The sequence below is a fragment of the Peromyscus eremicus genome, chromosome 8a (genome assembly GCF_949786415.1).
Source record: "Peromyscus eremicus chromosome 8a, PerEre_H2_v1, whole genome shotgun sequence".
Taxonomy (NCBI): Eukaryota; Metazoa; Chordata; class Mammalia; order Rodentia; family Cricetidae; genus Peromyscus; species Peromyscus eremicus.
In genome coordinates, this window is record NC_081423.1 from 67,030,805 (window position 1) to 67,048,963 (window position 18,159).

General features: G+C 46.0%; 1 protein-coding gene across 1 annotated transcript in view; it reads left to right on the top strand.

The window, feature by feature from the left end:
- Nucleotides 1–17,448, top strand: part of Heatr6 (HEAT repeat containing 6) — a 31,655-nt gene extending 14,207 nt beyond the window's left edge. Inside the window, exons 10-20 of the mRNA XM_059271360.1 lie at nucleotides 669–875; nucleotides 1,264–1,363; nucleotides 5,645–6,003; nucleotides 7,806–7,928; nucleotides 8,354–8,440; nucleotides 8,552–8,686; nucleotides 9,443–9,565; nucleotides 10,154–10,278; nucleotides 11,701–11,797; nucleotides 12,257–12,461; nucleotides 14,223–17,448. Coding sequence (XP_059127343.1) covers nucleotides 669–875; nucleotides 1,264–1,363; nucleotides 5,645–6,003; nucleotides 7,806–7,928; nucleotides 8,354–8,440; nucleotides 8,552–8,686; nucleotides 9,443–9,565; nucleotides 10,154–10,278; nucleotides 11,701–11,797; nucleotides 12,257–12,461; nucleotides 14,223–14,797 — 2,136 coding nt within the window. The 3' untranslated portion in view covers nucleotides 14,798–17,448. The remainder of the gene's footprint in view (nucleotides 1–668; nucleotides 876–1,263; nucleotides 1,364–5,644; nucleotides 6,004–7,805; nucleotides 7,929–8,353; nucleotides 8,441–8,551; nucleotides 8,687–9,442; nucleotides 9,566–10,153; nucleotides 10,279–11,700; nucleotides 11,798–12,256; nucleotides 12,462–14,222) is intronic.
- The last annotated feature ends 711 nt before the right edge of the window (nucleotides 17,449–18,159 follow it).

An 18,159-nucleotide genomic window follows, 5' to 3' on the forward strand; every position in this document is an offset into this window, starting at 1 on the left:
GTGTGAGTTCAGATCCCCAGCTCCCATACAGAAGTTGGGTAGTGGAGGCAGGTGGATCCCTCGGGTTTGCTGGCCAGCCAGCCTAGCCAAATCAGTGAGCTCCAGGTTCAGTGGGAGACCTGGTCTGTCTGTCTCAAAATATAAAGTGGAGAGCAACTGAGCACATACATGTGCACACACATGTACATATACATATACAACTCACATTCTTTATCAGATACCCCACTGCAAACAGTGTTACTTCCTACGCCCAGGTGTTTCCAAGTGTTGAGTTACCGTTGTTAGTATACACAAACACACACTCAGATGCTTTAGAGTAGAAAGTAAGTGGATACCCTCAGGAGCTGATGGGTTCTCTTTTCATTGGCCTTGTGCTTAGGTAGGAAGGTCTCTAGTCTCTAATCAGTTCCACGCTTAGGACTTCAGATCCGTGTGTTGTGGTAGAATTGAGTTCTGTCTCACTGCTGCCCCATGGCAGTGTGGTGGAGGATTTCTTTAGGTGCAAGCGGCCCACCTTGTAGCTGCCCTCAGTACATGACACATCCTCCCTTGCCTTCATTCTTCTAAGAAGATGGCTCTGGATACTTGGAGAGTTGAGTCTGTATAGAAAGAAGGGAGCCTGGATCCCGACTTCTAACTGATCGCTGTGAATCATCTTGAAATTCCAGACACGTGCCTGTGCCTTGCAAGTTTTGTCTGCCATCTTGGAAGGCTCAAAGCAGTTTCTTTCTGTTGCTGAAGACACCACTGATCACAAAATGGCTTTCACCCCCTTCTCTGTAACGATTGCGTCCAGCATTCGAGAGCTGCACAGATGTCTTCTGTTAGCTCTGGTGGCGGAGTCCTCGTCCCAGACCCTCACTCAGATAATTAAGGTAAGTCCCAAGTTACCTCCAGCTTCAGAGAGGCTTCAGTTTGAATGTTTCACATCACCTAAAGGCAATTGACCTAAAAGTATACGTGATAATTTTATTAAAGACACCTGTTTGGAGGTCTGTACCTATTTAGCTAATCTAGCTATAGACATTAAAAAGACTGTTTTTCTTTTAGTAAATAGCCCTTTAAAATTGTGTGAGGGGGCTGGTGGGATGGCTCCATGGGTAAAGGCTCTCACCACCAAGCCAAGTTTGATCCCCAGAATCCATGTGGTAGAAGGAGAAAACAGAATCCCACAATTGCCCTCTGACCTCCACATATACACTCACAAAAATCAATAGGAAAAAATATTTGTGTGTGTGAACATATGTTTCTGTTCTTTTGCAGTGCCTTGCAAACCTAGTATCCAACGCCCCCTATAACCGCCTGAAACTCAGCTTGCTGACCAAAGTCTGGAACCACATAAAGCCTTACATCCGCCACAAAGGTTGGTAGTGCTAACTGCTTCTTTCTGTCTGTCAAATGTAGACTGTCAGGTTTTTTTTTTTTTGTTTTTTTGTTTTTTTGTTTTTTTTTTAAAAAAAAAAAAAAGAGACAGAGAGAGAGAAGTAAGTATTCAGAGCATTTCTCCAGCTCTAAGATCTTTGCTTAGTCTCAGCTTGTCAAGGGTATCAACTATTACTAGACAGCCATTTTGGGGAAGGGAATGAACTGGAGAACTGACTGAGTGCTGCTTCGACTTCTCAGGAGAGTGAACAAACTGCATCTTTAGTAAGAGGGAGGGAGGGAGATGGATGGATGGATGGATGGGTGGGTGGGTGGGTAGATGAGATCATGCACTGGAGAGAAAAACTATAATACAAAAACTTGACTTTTATAACATGATCTGTGTAGTTCACGTAAAGTCCTATGAAGTTGATTCACATCTCTAACTGCAGACTTCCTGCTTGTGTGTCTTGGCTTTTCCCACACATATGTATGGGCCATAAGCACCTGCCTTTAGAACGTTCCTTTTTGTTTGCTCACAAGATTTCAGATCAGGCTTCCTCTTACATCTGGATTTTCAGTCAGAGTTGCAGAGTTTTTCTGGAATGTGCAGTGGTTTCTGGAACATTATGGGGGGGACACTGGACCTGGAGTCAGTCTGAGGATCTGTAGCCCACTCCCACTTCTTCTGCCCTTACCGCTCTGGCCCATCTAGAACCCCGATTTCCTCATAACATGAAGACTTGCACCTGTTCTGTAAGGTTTTCATGAGGCTCGAATGAGTTCAACCCACTCCTTACAGCAGTCAGTAAATCAGGACACAGATAAGTCCTGTCCTGAGTGATGGGTGAGTACAATTTAGAGCCCCAGGCTCCCGGTACAGGCGGCTGCTCATCTAACTGGACCTGCTTCTCTTTAGTTGCATCTTCAGCCCCAGGGGAATGGACACATCTCAACAGTCCCTTTCAAACGTTTGACTTTGTACTTGAATGTTTTCGTTGTTAAAATGTTCAAACTCTAAAATGCTCAGGAGTGAATCTAACAAAATGTATCGAAGGTTCATATGAACACTAGGAAGTGCGAGATGAAATGGAAGAGTCCTTGTTCGTGGATAGGGCTCTGTGTCAGTTCTTCCAGACTTGATCTAAAGTTTAGTGTAATCCCAATCCAAAGCCCAGCAGGTCATTTTGTATAACATCAGCAAATGGGTTCTCATGTTTATCAGGCAAAAGACCTGGACTAGGAAACACAGTATTGATAGAGAAGAAGAGGTTAGGCTGGAGGACCAGCTCAGGGGTGGAGCACTTGCCTAGAATGTGCAAGGCCCCAGGTTTGAGCCCCAGCATTTTCTGGGAGGGAAAAAAAAAAGATCTGAGAGTGTCAACACCTCAAACCTCCTATAAAACTACAGTAAAGACAGTGTAGAATATAGATCAGTAGATGAGAGTAGAGTCTAGAAGACACATACCCAAATTCATCATAATCAGCTGATCACAGCAGAAGAGCCAAGATAACTACAACAAATGGTGCTGGAGTATCGAGGACTATGGGGGTCCAGCCCCTCGATAGTCCCCTCCCAGGGTCCGGGAAGAATCTACAACCAGCTGATAATTAATCTTTGAAGAAAAGAAATGAATCTATGTACACGAAATTCCTTAGTCCATACACTTTATTACTCTGTCAGTTTTCTCTCTACAAGCTTATACTCTGCTCTCATTTTTAGCTCCTTTCTTGCCCAATTTCTTTTTACATTTATCTACTGTCCCCTCCAGGTTCTATCTTAATTCCTTCATCTAGTTCTGCCCCTTCTAGGTTCTCATCCATCTAGTTCTTTCGCATATCAGCTCCTCTCCCATCTCCTTCTCTCTCATCTTGTTCTTCCCCATCTGGCTCTTCCTCGTCTTCCATCTTGTTCCTCTAGTCCTCTCTTCTAGCCCTTCAATCTAGTTCTTCCCCATCTCAGTTTGTTCCTCTCAAGTTCTTACCCGTCTAGTTCTTCCATACTCTTTTCTCGTCTCTGTCCTCCAGTGCCCTGGAAGCCCTGGTATATATACACTTACAAGCAGTATTCCTTTAGCAGTGCAAAGCCAGGCTTCCAAGGTCGAAGGGAAAGGTGATGAGAATCACATAGAGAGGCAATAACCGTTAATTATCATTTGCAACCCCAAAGGGAAGTGACCAGTGAGGAAATGAATTAACTAAAGGCTAAATTCAGGTAATATCTAAGAAGAGGGATCTTATATGCTCAACTATAGTCTTAAATGTGATTAGTAGAAAATGTTAAGAATCTATAAGTTGCTAGGTCAATGGGAGAAAATAAAACTGTCTTCTTTTTTCCTGTGGTTCCTATCTGTCCAAGCTATCTGCCATTTTTCTGCAAGGTGGGGGAAAGTGTGCTCAGTCGCTAGGCAACCTGTGTACAGCTAGATGCCTCTGGTGATAGTTAAAGGGAGATCTGGAACTGGAGGTAAGATCTGGGAAAGGAGGAAGTTAAGCTTAATTGGCACATCCGTCAGGCCTTCTCAAACAGGTAGCCTGGATGCTTAAGTCTGTTCTTAGAGAGTACAGAGGTATCTCTGATAAGGTAATTTCCTCCATCTGGGGATGGACCTGACCAGATGCTGCCAATGACGATAATTACAGGGAGGCTTGAACTGGGGTTCGGGCTGAGCATAGCTGTCAGCACAGAAAGTTATCTAAATATTCCTAGAAGTGGTTAGGTAAGGAGTAAGAGGTCTATAAAGTTAGTAAGGCTGTAAGAAAGGAAGGTCCAAGCTAAATTGTGTAAAGCTATTACTTAACGTCCACCTGACCTAGGCGGTGTCTCCTTGTGGAATTTATCTTAAATCAGGAGACTTGCATGTGGACTGTTATTACTGCTAGCCTTTGAAAGTGGCCAAGGGAGATATCTGATTCCAGAGGAAGCCTTTCCTGAGGCTGTTCTCCAAATACCTGGAATGTGTATGTCCAGAGAGTGATCCGTCCACAGTTAGCCCTTCTTAGGGAAAAATCAGTTGGGAAAACTATGAAGGCACACATGATTTTCATAACAGAAGACAGCTGATATATAACAAGCCAAATAACACCAAAAGCTCCTTGGAATTTGACTTCCTCTGGAGGAATTCCTTGATCCCTCCAGGTAGTGACTTTGCCATAACCAGCTGAGTTCTTCCTATATATTCCAGCAGCCCGCAGCACTGCGGCTGCTAGACAGCCACATGCAAAAAACTAAACCGGAATGCAGGCCTTTTAGCTTTTTCTTTTTCTCCTTTGTTATGTATGTGTGGTGTGATTGCATGTGTGTATGGGCTTTTGTGTGTGTGTGTGGGCACACACATGGGAAGGCCCAAGGTTGACATCAGGCACGTTCTTCAGCCTCTCCACATTGTTCACTGAGCAGTGTTTCTCAGTTGTACCCAGATCTCTGGCTAGACACTTTGCTCCTGGGGTCCCGTCGCTTGTCTTCTGAGCGCTGGAAGTATGTGTGGGCTGCCATACCCACTCAGCATTTATATGGGTTCTTGGGACCTGAACTCCAGTCCTCATGCTTATGGACAATTGCTTCAATCACTGAGATACCCCCAACCCTGGTTTTTGTTTCTAATAGCTTTTTTCTTTTAAATCCTGAGATCATTCAAGTTCATGGATTAATTACATTTTATTACTGTGTATACCACTATAGTGTTTCTATTTGTTTTGTTTTTGAAATGAGGTCTCCCTATGTAGCCCAGGTTGGCCTCAAATGTCCTCCCACTTCAGCTTCCACAGAGCTAGGATTGTAAAGATACATGGTTTTTATTTTTGTGACTGTGGGTAAGTATGTGCATGTGTATGTGGGTACCTCGGAGGCCAGAGGAGGGCACAGAATCCCCAGGAACTGGAGTTACAGGCATTTGTGAGCTGCACTATGTGAGTGCTGGGAGCCAACCTCTAGTCCTCTGGGAGAGCAGCACGTGCTCTTACCAACTGAGCCATCTCTCCTGCCCCCACGTGCTAGGATTTCAAGTATACAGCTCCATGCCTGGGTTCTGTGGTCTTTTTAAATCAAGAAACCTCACCACCCATTTTGATTTTTTTTCCTAGTGTTCACATTTGGATACTCCTAGTCAGTTGTCTTCTAGATAAGGTTTTTGATTTCTCATATTGTTTCTTCATGATATTGTCCTATATTTTCTATGAACTGAAATTAGGAGTTTACTTATACCTAATTAAAGAAGAATCTAGCAATTCTTAATTGCCGGCAGTGGTTCCGTGGTGATACGCTCTGACTTTCTTTGGACAGATGTTAACGTTCGAGTGTCGAGTCTTACACTCTTAGGAGCTATAGTGTCCACTCACGCGCCTTTGCCGGAAGTCCAGCTGCTCCTGCAGCAGCCTTGCTCCTCTGGGCTCAGCAGCAGCAATTCAGCAACTCCTCACCTCAGCACTCCTGACTGCTGGAAGAAAGCCCCTGCAGGACCCTCTCTGGAGGAAGCGTCGTCGGTCAGCTCGCCCAAGGCGTCTTCGGAGCCCTGCTGGCTCATCCGACTTTGCATCTCCACCGTGGTGCTGCCCAAGGAGGATTCCTGCTCGGGTAGCGATGCCAGCTCTGCCCCGGGAAGCACCTATGAACCGTCCCCCATGCGGCTGGAGGCTCTGCAGGTAGGAAGCACCGTGTTCTGTCTGCATGGAAGGGACCGTTCCTTCTCAGGAGGGTGACTGAGGGGCAGGTGCATGAAGTGGCCTCACCTTTAGGTGTGGCCTTTCCTTGTTTTGTTTAGGGCAGTCCTTGTAAACTGTTGAGTGCGTTCCTTTCTGTTCTCTTGTTACAGACTGTTGTAGTCACTGCAAGTATTGTATGAGAGGTGGATGTAATGGTTAAGTTTGACTTCAGCAACTTAAGTTAATTCCCTATAAATTCTTTGTTGTCCTCTTGTATCTATTTATTGAAACAAAATGATTGCTCCTTGAAAGGAAGAAAATACCCCTTTCAGGGCATGTTGGCCTGTGTATTTAATTCCAGCACTTGGGAAGCAGAGGCAGGCAGATCTCTGCGAGTTCAAGGCCAGTCTGGTTTACATAGCAAGTTTCAGACCACCCAGGTTTACATAGTAAGAACTCATCACCAAGTAAAATAAATAAACAAATAAAAATTTTTAAAAGAAAAGAAATTACCCCTGTATTCAAATGTAGTCTAAGATGCAGGCTTGTGTATAGTTAGGTTCTCTAGAGCAGAGTTTCTCAACCTGTGGGTTGTGACCCTTTTGGGGTCATATATCAGATATCCTGCATGTCAGATATTTACATTACAGTTTGTAACAGTAGCAAAATTACAGTTATGCAGTAACAACAAAGTAATTTTGTGGTTGAGGTCACCGTAACATGAGGAACTGTATTAAAGGTCGCAGCATTAGGAGGACTGAGAACCACTGCTTGAGAGGAACAGAACTGATAGAGTGAACATATATCTCCATTTCATACATATGTAGGATTTATTAGAATGGCTTACAAGCTGTGGTCCAGCTAGCCCAACAATAGCTGTCTACCAACAGAAGGGCCAAGAATTTCATAGTTGTTCAATCCACGAGGCTGGATGTCTCAGCTGGTCCTCGGCATACACCAGAATCCCAAAGAAGTAGGCTCTAATGCCAGTGAAGGAATGGACTTGTTAGTGGAAGTCGGAGCAAGCTGGCAAAGAGCAAATGCTTCCTTCTTCCATGTCCTTTATATGGGCTGCCAGCAGAAGGTGTGGCCCAGCTTAAAGGTGGATCCACCCACTTCAAAAGATCTGGATTAAGTTGGGCAGTGTGGTACACGCCTTTAATCCCAGCACTTGGGAGGCAGAGGCAGGCAGATCTCTGTGAGTTCGAGGCCAGCCTGGGCTACAGAGTGAGATCGAGGACAGGCTCCAAAGCTACACAGGGAAACCCTGTCTCGGGGGGGGGGGGGGGGGGGGGGGAGATCCATATTAAAAGTGGGTCTCCCCACTTCAAATGATTTAATTAAGAAAAAAATCCCTCACAGTTGTGCCCAGCCACATGGGTTTTAGTTAACTCCAGATGTGTCGAGGTGACAGCCAGGAACAGCCATCCCAGCTCAGTTCTGCTCTTGTCTGAGGACACTGAGCACACCCTTTTACCCTTCGGCCTTGGTCCTTTCACTATAAATTCCATAAAACCTACATCAAAGGCTCACCCTGAGGCTTGAGCGAGACTTCTCAAGCCAGCAAAGCATCATGGGTTTGATGCCAGCAGTAGCTAGAGTATGGCTGCTTCTCACTTCTTCTCCCACTGCCGGACTTGCGGTCCGTGTTAGGTGTGAGCGGCTGCCAAAATGTTGAACCACTTCTGGATTGTGCAGCCCTGCCTGCTTTCAGATGCGCTAATCGCCTGTTCTCGGTACAGGTTTTGGCTCACCTGGCAAGGGGCTATTTCAGATGCGCTAATCGCCTGTTCTCGGTACAGGTTTTGGCTCACCTGGCAAGGGGCTATTTTTCAATGGCTCAGCTGTACCTGATGGAGCTTGGCGAGGTGATCTGCAAGTGCATGGGTGAAGCAAACCCCTCCATTCAGCTCCATGGCGTGAAGGTAATTTCATTACGAGTGACACGGTTCCTTCTGTGGTTTCTCAGGTTTCAGGTGACGAGGGGATGCATTCCTCTCCTGGTTCTTATGTGTGGGGTCAGCTGACACCATAGAGGTCCGTTTTACCCCTCAAAGAATCTCTCATAGTTGCTGAGAAGAGAAAAACTAGTTAGAAATTACTTTTCCGAAGTTGTGTGCATGCCTTTAGCCCCAGCACAAGGGAGGCAGAAGCAGGTGGATCTCTAAGTTTGAGACCAGCCAGGGCTACATAATGAGACCCTGTCTCAAAAAAAACCAAACCAAAAAGGAAAGAAAGAGAAACAATTTTTCCTGTTGATTTGATGGATCTCCAAACTGAAGGCATGGTGTTTGTGGCCTCCATAGTGCTAATGCTCTGCTCTGACAGCTCATTTCTTGTATATTGGCAGCTTCTGGAAGAACTGAGTACAGGCTTGATACAGCAGTACAAGCCAGATTCTAATGTGGCTCCCGAGCAGAGAGTACCGGTCTACATGGTAAGCACACCACCATTCCCAGTGTTCTCTCCGAAGTGCTGTAGTGTGCTTTTTATTTTGAGACTCAGTTGCTGTGGGATGTTCTGTATGTTAAACGTGCCTCCATTCCAGGTGGTGAAGTTCTGGACTGCGATGCTGAATGGTCCTTTGCCCCGAGCCTTGCAGAATTCAGAGCACCCAACTCTCCAGGCGAGCGCCTGTGACGCCCTGTCCTCCATCTTGCCAGAGGCTTTCAGCAGTCTGCCGGTAACGTAGCCACATGTCCTCACTCTTGGACCGTGTCCTGGGCAGCAGGGCTTCGGTGTGACTCTGTTTTGAAATCTTTCAGCCTCTGCTCTAGAATTCTTTCTGTTGAGTTGGCAATGAGGGCAGTGACGTCTAGTCCCCCAGGCAAGCCTTGCTTCCTGGGCCTTAGAAGGCAGGTGTGGGTGTGAATGGCTCTGAAGACAGACAGAGCTCCGAAATCCTTCGTGTCCGGAGTTGGAAGTCTTGAGTCCGCATCCTAGCCATTCGACCCCAGCTCTTTGACTCCTTGGATTTCTTTAAAGCTGTGTATTATCCACTTAGCAGAGGAGTCACATGAGAAAAAGCGGAGTATAGAAACACTTAGGTATAAGGTCTCCACATGGGGTATTCGCTTAACCTGCCATCTCCTCATCCCGTTGCTTTGGGTGAGGACTCGAGTCTGATTTGGGGTACACAAGCATATTCATTCTGCTCCTGTTCTTTATTGGTCTGTTCTTAGCTATGTAAATTAGCTTTTATAAAGGAGGCGGCGCTAATGAAGCAAAGGATAAAAATGGCCTTGTTACACAGTTAAAAGGTGCAGTGTGATGAGATGCTGTGTGTGCCTTGCCCAAGATCATGCCTCAGATACCTGCCCCGGTGTCCAGGCACCTGCCCTTTAGTCAGCCGAAGGTGACAGTGTTCAGTTGCTTGTGGGAGACTTCGGCTCACAGTGATTGCATCTGACTTCTCCTTTTGTGAACCTTCTCGCTGCAGAATGACAAGCAGATTTTGTGCATTACAATGTTGCTCGGCCTGAACGACAGCAAGAACCATTTAGTGAAAGCTGCGACCTCCAGGGCCCTTGGCGTCTATGTGCTCTTCCCCTGTCTCAGGCAGGTGAGAGTAAGCCGGCTTGCCCTCCTCTGTCCCCTTAGATCCTTTACCATAGTGGATTTGTGAGCATGTAGCTTCCACATTGAACAGTGAAGGAAATGAACCTGCTGTATAATCGGATTTCCTTAATTGCTACTACAATGTGCAGTACCTGTACTTCGTTTGTTAATTTGACACACTGCCTGGGACTGCAGTGTGTAGCAAATGTTTAATTAATGAATGATTAAAGATGAAAATGAGGACATTACCACATGGAAATAATGATTGAGAAAGCTAATACCCAGTTTTCTAAGAAGGTATCAAAGTTTTCCTTTATGCTTACATGTGATGTTCATCTCTAAGAAGGGTGTGTAGTACAGAGAGTGTATTTGGAAAATACTTTCCCTGTCAGAATAATGTTGCAGGAGGTGGAAATGAACCCAAGCACAGAACACACAGGTAACTGTCACAGGCTCATGTTGAGTCCATAGATTTTTAGTTTCTAAATCAAAATTATCGTAAAGGCTGATAGCCTTCTCTGAAAATAAGCTGTGAAGCTCAGAGGCAGCGCTGTGACCCCCGAGTAACAGAGCCCGGATTGTTGTTGCACAGGACGTCATATTTGTCGCAGACACAGCGAATGCTGTATTGATGTCACTTCGAGATAAGTCACTAAACGTGCGCGCCAAAGCAGCCTGGTCCCTGGGCAACCTGACGGACACTCTAATCGTCAACATGTAAGTGACTCGGCTTACTTTCCCCGGGTGGCATCTGCTTCAGAATTCCTAAAAGGTGTCTTTCATCCTTACTATGAAAGAATTAGCAAGAATTCCCCCATATTATGCAGACAGTTTTACTTTGTTTTGATGTTCCTTTAAGCAATAAACCTAGTAGGTTCTTACTATGTATTAAAATATATATTATTCTATAACAGTATGTATATTCAGAAATACCGTGTGCTGACATAGCTGTATACCCACATTGTAGAAAGTAGCACAGTAGAAATCTGAAACCTTAGTAGCAGTTGCCCTGCTCTTAGGATACAGAGGTTTTTTGTTTGTTTATTATTAAATACGTTTACATACAATATATTTTAATCATTTTTTTTAACTCAACTCCTCCCAGATCTCCCTCACCTCCCTATCCACCCAACTTCATGTACTCTCACTCTCTCTCTCTCTCTCACACACACACACAAAAAAAACAACAACAAAAAAAAAAAAACAACCAAGAAACAAAAATCAAAACAAACAGAAAAAACAATAAGACAAAAATTACGCGAAAAACCCCCACGGAGTCTGCATTGTGTCATGAACTGCTCCTGAGCGGGGATGGAGCCTGCCCTGGAGTGTAGTTGATGTACCCAGTGAGAGTCCATTGGAGAAAGCGGGTTATATTATTTAAGGAATACGTTCACAGTCAAAAGAATTGGAACAGTACAAAGGGAGATGTAGTGTAAAATCCGCCTCCTTCCTATAACACCGTCACATCCCTAGGGTGGCTGCTGGTGTACTTTCTGTCACCTAATTCTGCACAAGAGATGTGTGTAGCACACAGAGACATTCTCTGCACCGGATGTTTAGTAAACACGTGTTCCACAGAACCCACCGCGGGACACATCCTTTTCATCCTCTTCTTGAATGGTTGTTTTACTTGGGCTTCTGGGTGTCTATATTGCAGTGAATACTTCCAGGCGTGAAATGTCCATCTTGAGATATCCCCTGTGGTTACATTCTTAAATGGGGAACTGTCCAATTGAAACCTAGATGTGGTGGCATATGCCTGCAATCCCAGCACTCAGGAAGCTGAAGCAGGAGGATCACAAATTTGAAGTCAACATATGGGGAACTGTCCAATTGAAACCTAGGTGTGGTGGCATATGCCTGCAATCCCAGCACTCAGGAAGCTGAAGCAGGAGGATCACAAATTTGAAGTCAACATAAGTTCTATATCAAGTTCCAGGCCAGCCTAAGCTCTATAATGAGGCCCTGTGTCAAAAACAAACAAAAAGATGTGTAACTTCTCAGTATAATCTGAAAAGATCTGTCAAGCTGTTTTCCTGAAGTTTTTATCCTCATATACTTGGTGACTGTATCTTTGTGTGCACACATTTAAGTGATGTTTTCTTTTTACTCCACCGTGTGCCATGGGTGGAACAGGGACTCACCAGACCCAAGTTTTCAGGATGAGTTCTCTGGGCTCCTGCTCTTGAAAATGTTGCAGTCTGCGATACAAGCCTCCGCGGACAAAGACAAGGTACGCACAGGATGTTGAGGGTGCGCACTTGTAGCCACGCTGCTCCAGCAGGGTGGTCTGACGGTCATCAACCGTCCAGCAGTGTTCGCAGGCACTCAGTATGCTGCCCACTCCATACTTGCACAGTTTATTCTCATGCCTCCTGTCCCATAGAAAGTACCAGCATTCCCTCATCGTCATACTGCATGATAGATTTATGCTTATCTGTTATTTAAAAAGAAAGAAAATAAATCCTTAAATGGAATCGATAAGTAAGAAAGATAAAGAGCTTGCATGTGGCTGTTACATGGTACATTTAAAAAGCATGGGCTCAGACACTGGGTCAGCTGAACATGCACAGTTCCAGGTCTCATTTATTCCCTTGCTTTAAGACATGGAGGGTCTTTTTTAAAGTGGAATTTCTACTTTCTGAAACATCTCCAGCAAAATAACTCTGAGGCCTTTTATGTTTTATGCTAGGTCAAAAGCAATGCAGTCCGGGCCCTTGGGAATTTGCTTCACTTTCTAAAGCCCTCTCACATAGAGAGACCCGGGTTTGCTGAAATCATCGAGGAGTCTATCCAGACTCTGATTTCTACTGTTGTAAATGAGGCCGCCATGAAAGTCCGGTGGAATGCTTGCTACGCGATGGGGAATGTTTTTAAAAACCCTGCTCTTCCACTTGGTAAGCTGTTTTCCCTCTCTTTCCCTCTTGGGGAGGCATATGCCAGTCTGTGCTGTTGTTAAAAATGTTTGTGACAATGGTTTTTGTCCCAGGACTAGAAAACAGCAGGAATCCAGTTTAGTGGAAAGATGAAATAAGTCATTGTGTTTGATGAGGTGTTTTATTGCCATTTTAAAGTATATTTACAAAGATCATTTTTATAATCTGAGAAAATACTTCATATGTTAAGCAAACTAAAACAGGATATTAACTTGTTTCTACAATGTCATCTCATTAAATACTTAGGAGAAAAGATGGGAAGGAAATTGGCCAAATCTACAGTGTTACCTCTGGCAGAGAGGGCACAGGTTCAAATCTCACAAGTTCTGGGATCAGAAATAGATGCTATGGGCTTCTGTCCCCATCATACTGTCCTGAATACCATGAGCCTTGGTTGACATGTCGTCTTGGGCTAGTAATTTCTTCTGTGCACAGACCCTAGCCACTGGGAATGCCAGCACTGGCCCTACATCTCTGCCTCTGACAGGATTGGAGAGCTAAGGGTGTGCCCCTGGAGAGGGGAAAAACCACGTGGGCCCACAGAGCAGGCACCGTGTGAGGGAAAGCTGGCCCAGTATCCTTACCTCCCAGGATGTCCAGGCAGAGCAGACCCTTGGAGACAGTGGAGAAGTTGCCTGGGGGCTGCAGAGCTGTGGGGAAGCATGTAAGATTGGAGCAGGAACAGGCTGGACAGTGAGATCTGAGGCCCTTGTAAATGGCACTGGTGTTCACAGAATGGAAAGAGTCTGTTTTTCTGGGGCAGCAAAGAAGGAAACAGGCTGAGAGAATTGCCATCCGTCTTGAGGAGTGAGACACATAAGCCAGAGTGGCTAGCAGCACCTCTGAGGGGGTGGAAAACATGCTAATTTGGGGGGAGGGGCACAGAAATGGGAAAAAGACCGTGTAAGCATCTTATTCTTGACATTAGAAGTGTTCTTATGTCTTAACAATAAAATGCACAACGTGCTGCGGTAAGTCGGTGCCTAGTGCTAGTCTGGGAAGGGAATACTCTTTTTGCTAGCAAGAATGGGGCTGTTGCATGCCGTGTGCAGCCATGCACTGCCACGAGCAGTTTGGGTACAGTGCCATCCATGCATCTCCCACCAAGCTTTGCCCCTTTGGACAGATAAAATCCTATTTGGGTAGCAGAGGCTTTGATCATGTTGCAGGCTTGTCTAGGGAAAGAGGAAAGTCAGAGGCCAGTATTCAGTCCCTTCCCTGGGATCCCACAGGTTGCCTTTCACTGCCCTGCTCTTATGAGGAGTCTGAGTCTCTGTTCTATTGCTGTGAAGAGACACCATGACCAAAGCAACTCTTATAAAGAAAAGTATTTAATTGGGGGCTTGCTTACAGTTTCAGAGGTTTAGTCCATTATCATCACAGCAGGATTGTGGTGGCACTCATGGAGCTGGAGCAGTAGCTGAGAGCTACATCCTGATCCACAAGCAGAGAGAAGGCTAGGCCTGACATGGGCTTTTGAAACCTCAAAGCCCATCCTAAGTGACACACTTTGTCCAACAAGGCCACACCTCCTAATCCTTCTCAAATAGTGCCACTCCCTGATGACTAAGTATTGAAATATATGAGCCAGTGGGGCCATTCTTACTCAAGTGGGGTTATGAGAGTAGGGTAAACACAAAATGCGTGCTTCCTCCACCCCTCTCCTGCCCACCCTGCCTGTCTCTAAGCCTTCACTAGTGTCAGTGTCTGAATTCTTCCCAGGGTCAGCCCCATGGACCTCCCAGGCCTACAAGGCCCTGACATCGGTTGTGATGTCTTGCAAGAACTTCAAAGTGCGCATCAGATCTGCCGCAGCCCTTTCCATCCCAAGCCAGAGAGCACAGTACGGGTCTCTAGAACAGTTCGCTCAGATCTGGAATGCATTGGTCACTGCCTTGCAGAAGAGTGAGGACACCACAGACTTCCTGGAGTTCAAGTACTGTGCCAGCCTGCGGACCCACATCTGCCAGGCACTGGTTCACCTCTTGAGCCTCGCCAGTGCCTCTGACCTCCCCTGCATTCTAGAAACTCTTGAGCTGAATGGGGAGATGATCCGGTCCTACATCCTACAGTTCCTAAAATCAGGAGCAGAGGGAGATGATCCCGGAGCAGTCCACACCCCACAGGAAAGAGACCAGATGGTCAGAGTGGCCCTGAAGTACATACGCAGAGTGCAGGCTCTGCCCGGAGACACAGCCAAGAGGGTCATCGTGGCTTTCTTAGAGAACATCCTGGCTGTTCACTGTGACTCCTCAGGAGGACAAGTGGCACTCCAGATCAGTGACCTTCACATGTAATAAATGGGAGTCAGAGACCAAGCTTGTGCATTTGATACATGGAGTTTAATTCTAGGGCAGGAACATCCGTCAGCGTTTATTTAGAGTGGATTAGTGGCTATTTAACTATTTCTCAAAGGGCTCAGTCACTTTGGGGCGTGGTTCCATTACTGGCCATTCTAACCCAGACAACCAAGATATGAGGAGTCAGGGTATATGTAGTGTGGGCCCAGACAATTGGAGGTTGCTGTGGACTACTCATTCTGTACACTGTGAATATATATTACTCTCATTGGTTAATAAAGCACTGACTGGCCAGTAGCCAGGCAGGAGGTAGAGGCAGGACAGCCAAACAGAATGCTGGGAGGAAGAAGGGTGGAGTCAGTGGAGTCACCAGGAGACACAGGGAGCAAGACGTGCTGGAGCACAGGTAAAGCCACAAGCTACATGGCAGTACATAGATTAATAGAAATGGGTTAATTTAAGTTGTAAGAGCTAGTTAGTAATAAGCCTGAGCTATCCGCTGAGCATTTGTAATTAATCTAAGCCTCCGTGTGTTTATTTGGGAGCTGCTGACAGGACAGAAACTTTCGCCTACAGGAGGTCTTGAAGTGTTTAGTCTCAGAAAGAAAGATATTTAGAAACTAGGATCGTATTAGAATTGTGTTTTCAAAACTGGTTTTAGTAATAAACTGATTCAAAACAAAACCAAAAGAAAGGTAGCAGCAAGTGGAAGAGGTTCCTGTGCAGTGTGCTGGCAGCTGCAGCAGCTGCAGAACTCCTCCACGAGTGCCCCTTGATGAGTGTGCAGCTGCCCACCCGGCATCGGCTTGCATCCGAGGCCCTTCCACCTCCCCGTGGTCCAGGAGCCTGGCCCTCAGTACCAACTTCTGTCTGAATTCACAACTGACCTTCGGAATAACATGGTCCTATACACTAAATATGGCTGTTTGACCAGCCACCTTTTAATTTGTATCTTCAAAAAAGGTTATTTGTGTAATCTAGATGTTTTCAAAGATTTTTTTTAATTATATCTATTAATATGAAGCATCTGTTAATTTCTTGCTGAATAATAGTTTACGTTTAGATTTTGCACTTGTCTCTTGACCACCAACAATTTAGTAAAATTATTTCCATCAGAAATGTAGGGTTAGCCGGGGCGGTGGTGGTGGCGCATGCCTTTAATCCCAGCATTCAGGAGGCAGAGCTAGGTCAATCTCTATGAGTTCGAAGCCAGCCTGGTCTACAGAGCAAGATCCAGGACAGGAACCAAAAGTACACAGAGAAACTCTGTCTTGAAAAACCAAAAAGAAAAAAAAAGAAGAAAAGAAAAGGAAAGGAAGGAAGGAAGGAAGGAAGGAAGGAAGGAAGGAAGGAAGGAAGGTACAGTTATAGCCCGGTAGTGGTGGCACACGCCTTTAACCCCAGCACTCGGGAGGCAGAGGTAGGCAGATCTCTGTGAGTTCAAGGCCAGCCTGGGCTACCAAGTGAGTTCCAGGACAGCCAAGGTTGTTACACAGAGAAACTCCATCTCAGGAGGTGCAGGGGGAGGGGGAGGGAGAAAAGAAAAAAGAAATGTAGGGTTATATAAAAACAAACCACACATATATTTGATGTAGGATACATTTAAAAAATGTAGAGATTTAGTTCTGGTGATATTTGTTTAATTATTGAGACTTAAGCTAGGCGTGGTTGCACATTTCTTTAATCCCAGCACTCTGGAGGCTGAGGTAGAAGAATGGTAAGCTTGAGGCCAGCCTGGGCTATATGTAGCAAGACTGTCTCAGAGAACTGAAGTGATGCTAGATGAGGTGGTCCACACCTTAAATCCCTGCACTTGAGGATGCTAAGGCAGGAGGGCCTGTCTCAACAAACAAACAAAAATACCCAACAGAGACGGAAGAGACAGGCTCCCCGGGAAAAGCACTTGTACAAGTGTGAGAACTAGAATTTGAATCCATAGTAACCACCAGAAATCCAGGTGGGCACGATGTTAGCAAAGACAGGATCCCCCAAGCAAGCTCTGGGTTCATTTGAGAGATCCTGCCTCAGTGAATATGGTAGAGACCAATCGAGGAAGAATCCTGACATCGACCTCAGGTGCTCACACATGCACACACGCACATACACACACACAAGAAATAAGACAGAAACCAAAATTGTTACTTAGCTTAAAATGCATACTTAAGGGCATGCTTTTTTTTCCCTCTCTTCTATCACGGTGGCACATCAACTGTTGTGTAGACAGTGGTTGGGGACCGTAGCACTCACACTGACTAGAGTCTTCACGTTCCATTGGTAGAGGGCTAGCCTCTCCAAAGGGGCCACCTTCGCGTGAGGTTCCCACATAGAACCCTCTGTGAACTTGCATTCCCGCAGAGGTGATTCTGAAATGGATGGCTGCAGGGGGCTCCAGGGGTCGAGCTGAACCTGCCCTGGCCCTGAATGACTCTTCCACATCCTTGGGACTTCCTTCTCCTCCATGCAGTCTCAGCAACAGCTTCTTTAACACGTTTTCGTAAGAGTGAGAATTTGACGTATCCTCTGGGCTTTGAGATTTTGCCCCTGTGTTTCTTGGTGAAAATATTTGTGAAACAGGATCTAATGGGTTCGTTTGATAATCTGTTCCTGTCCTTGGCTTATCTTGAATAAAATTTCACATTTCTTTGTAACCCTTTGGTTTCTGGGTCTATGGAATGGATGTCAGTGTCCCCCTAAAGGGAAAATGTAAAAGTACCTCTAGGATGTTTCAGGTTTCTGGGGCCCCACTTCTGTCTTCAGGGGACAGATTCTCTCTCTGGCATCCTGGGCCTGTAGCACAAGAAAATGCTTTTCCCAGGCCACCTGGTACAGGAGCAGCGGGTCCAACACTCAACCGCCCAGACTACAGCAATAGAATTTGCTGTAATACCGAAACAGCAGAAAGGTGGCAGATTTGGAATAGCACTAAAACTCCAGACTCCGGTGTGGATCAGTGCTTATGTGAGGCCCTGGGATTGATCCCCAGTACCACATAAGACATGGGTAATTAGCGCTGCTCACCTGCCTGCCTGCTTAGTGTCTGGCTGCTTAGCATCTGTCTCCTCCTCTCCCCACAACCCCCTCCCAGCTCCTGCCACTCCTTGCTGGTGTCAGACTCCAGCTTCTCCAGCCTCCCAACATGGACTGAAGACCACAGCTCTCCAGGATCTTCTAGCCCCTAGTCCTTCAGTCCTCCCAGTCCTCCAGTCCTCCCAGTCCTCCAGTCCTCCCAGTCCTCCAGTCCTCCCAGTCCCCCCATCCCTCCCCCCCCCCCCGTCCTCTAGTCCTCCCAGTCCTCCAGTCCTCCTAGTCCTCCCAGTCCTCCAGTCCTCCAGTCCTGTAATCCTCCCAGTCCTCTCAGT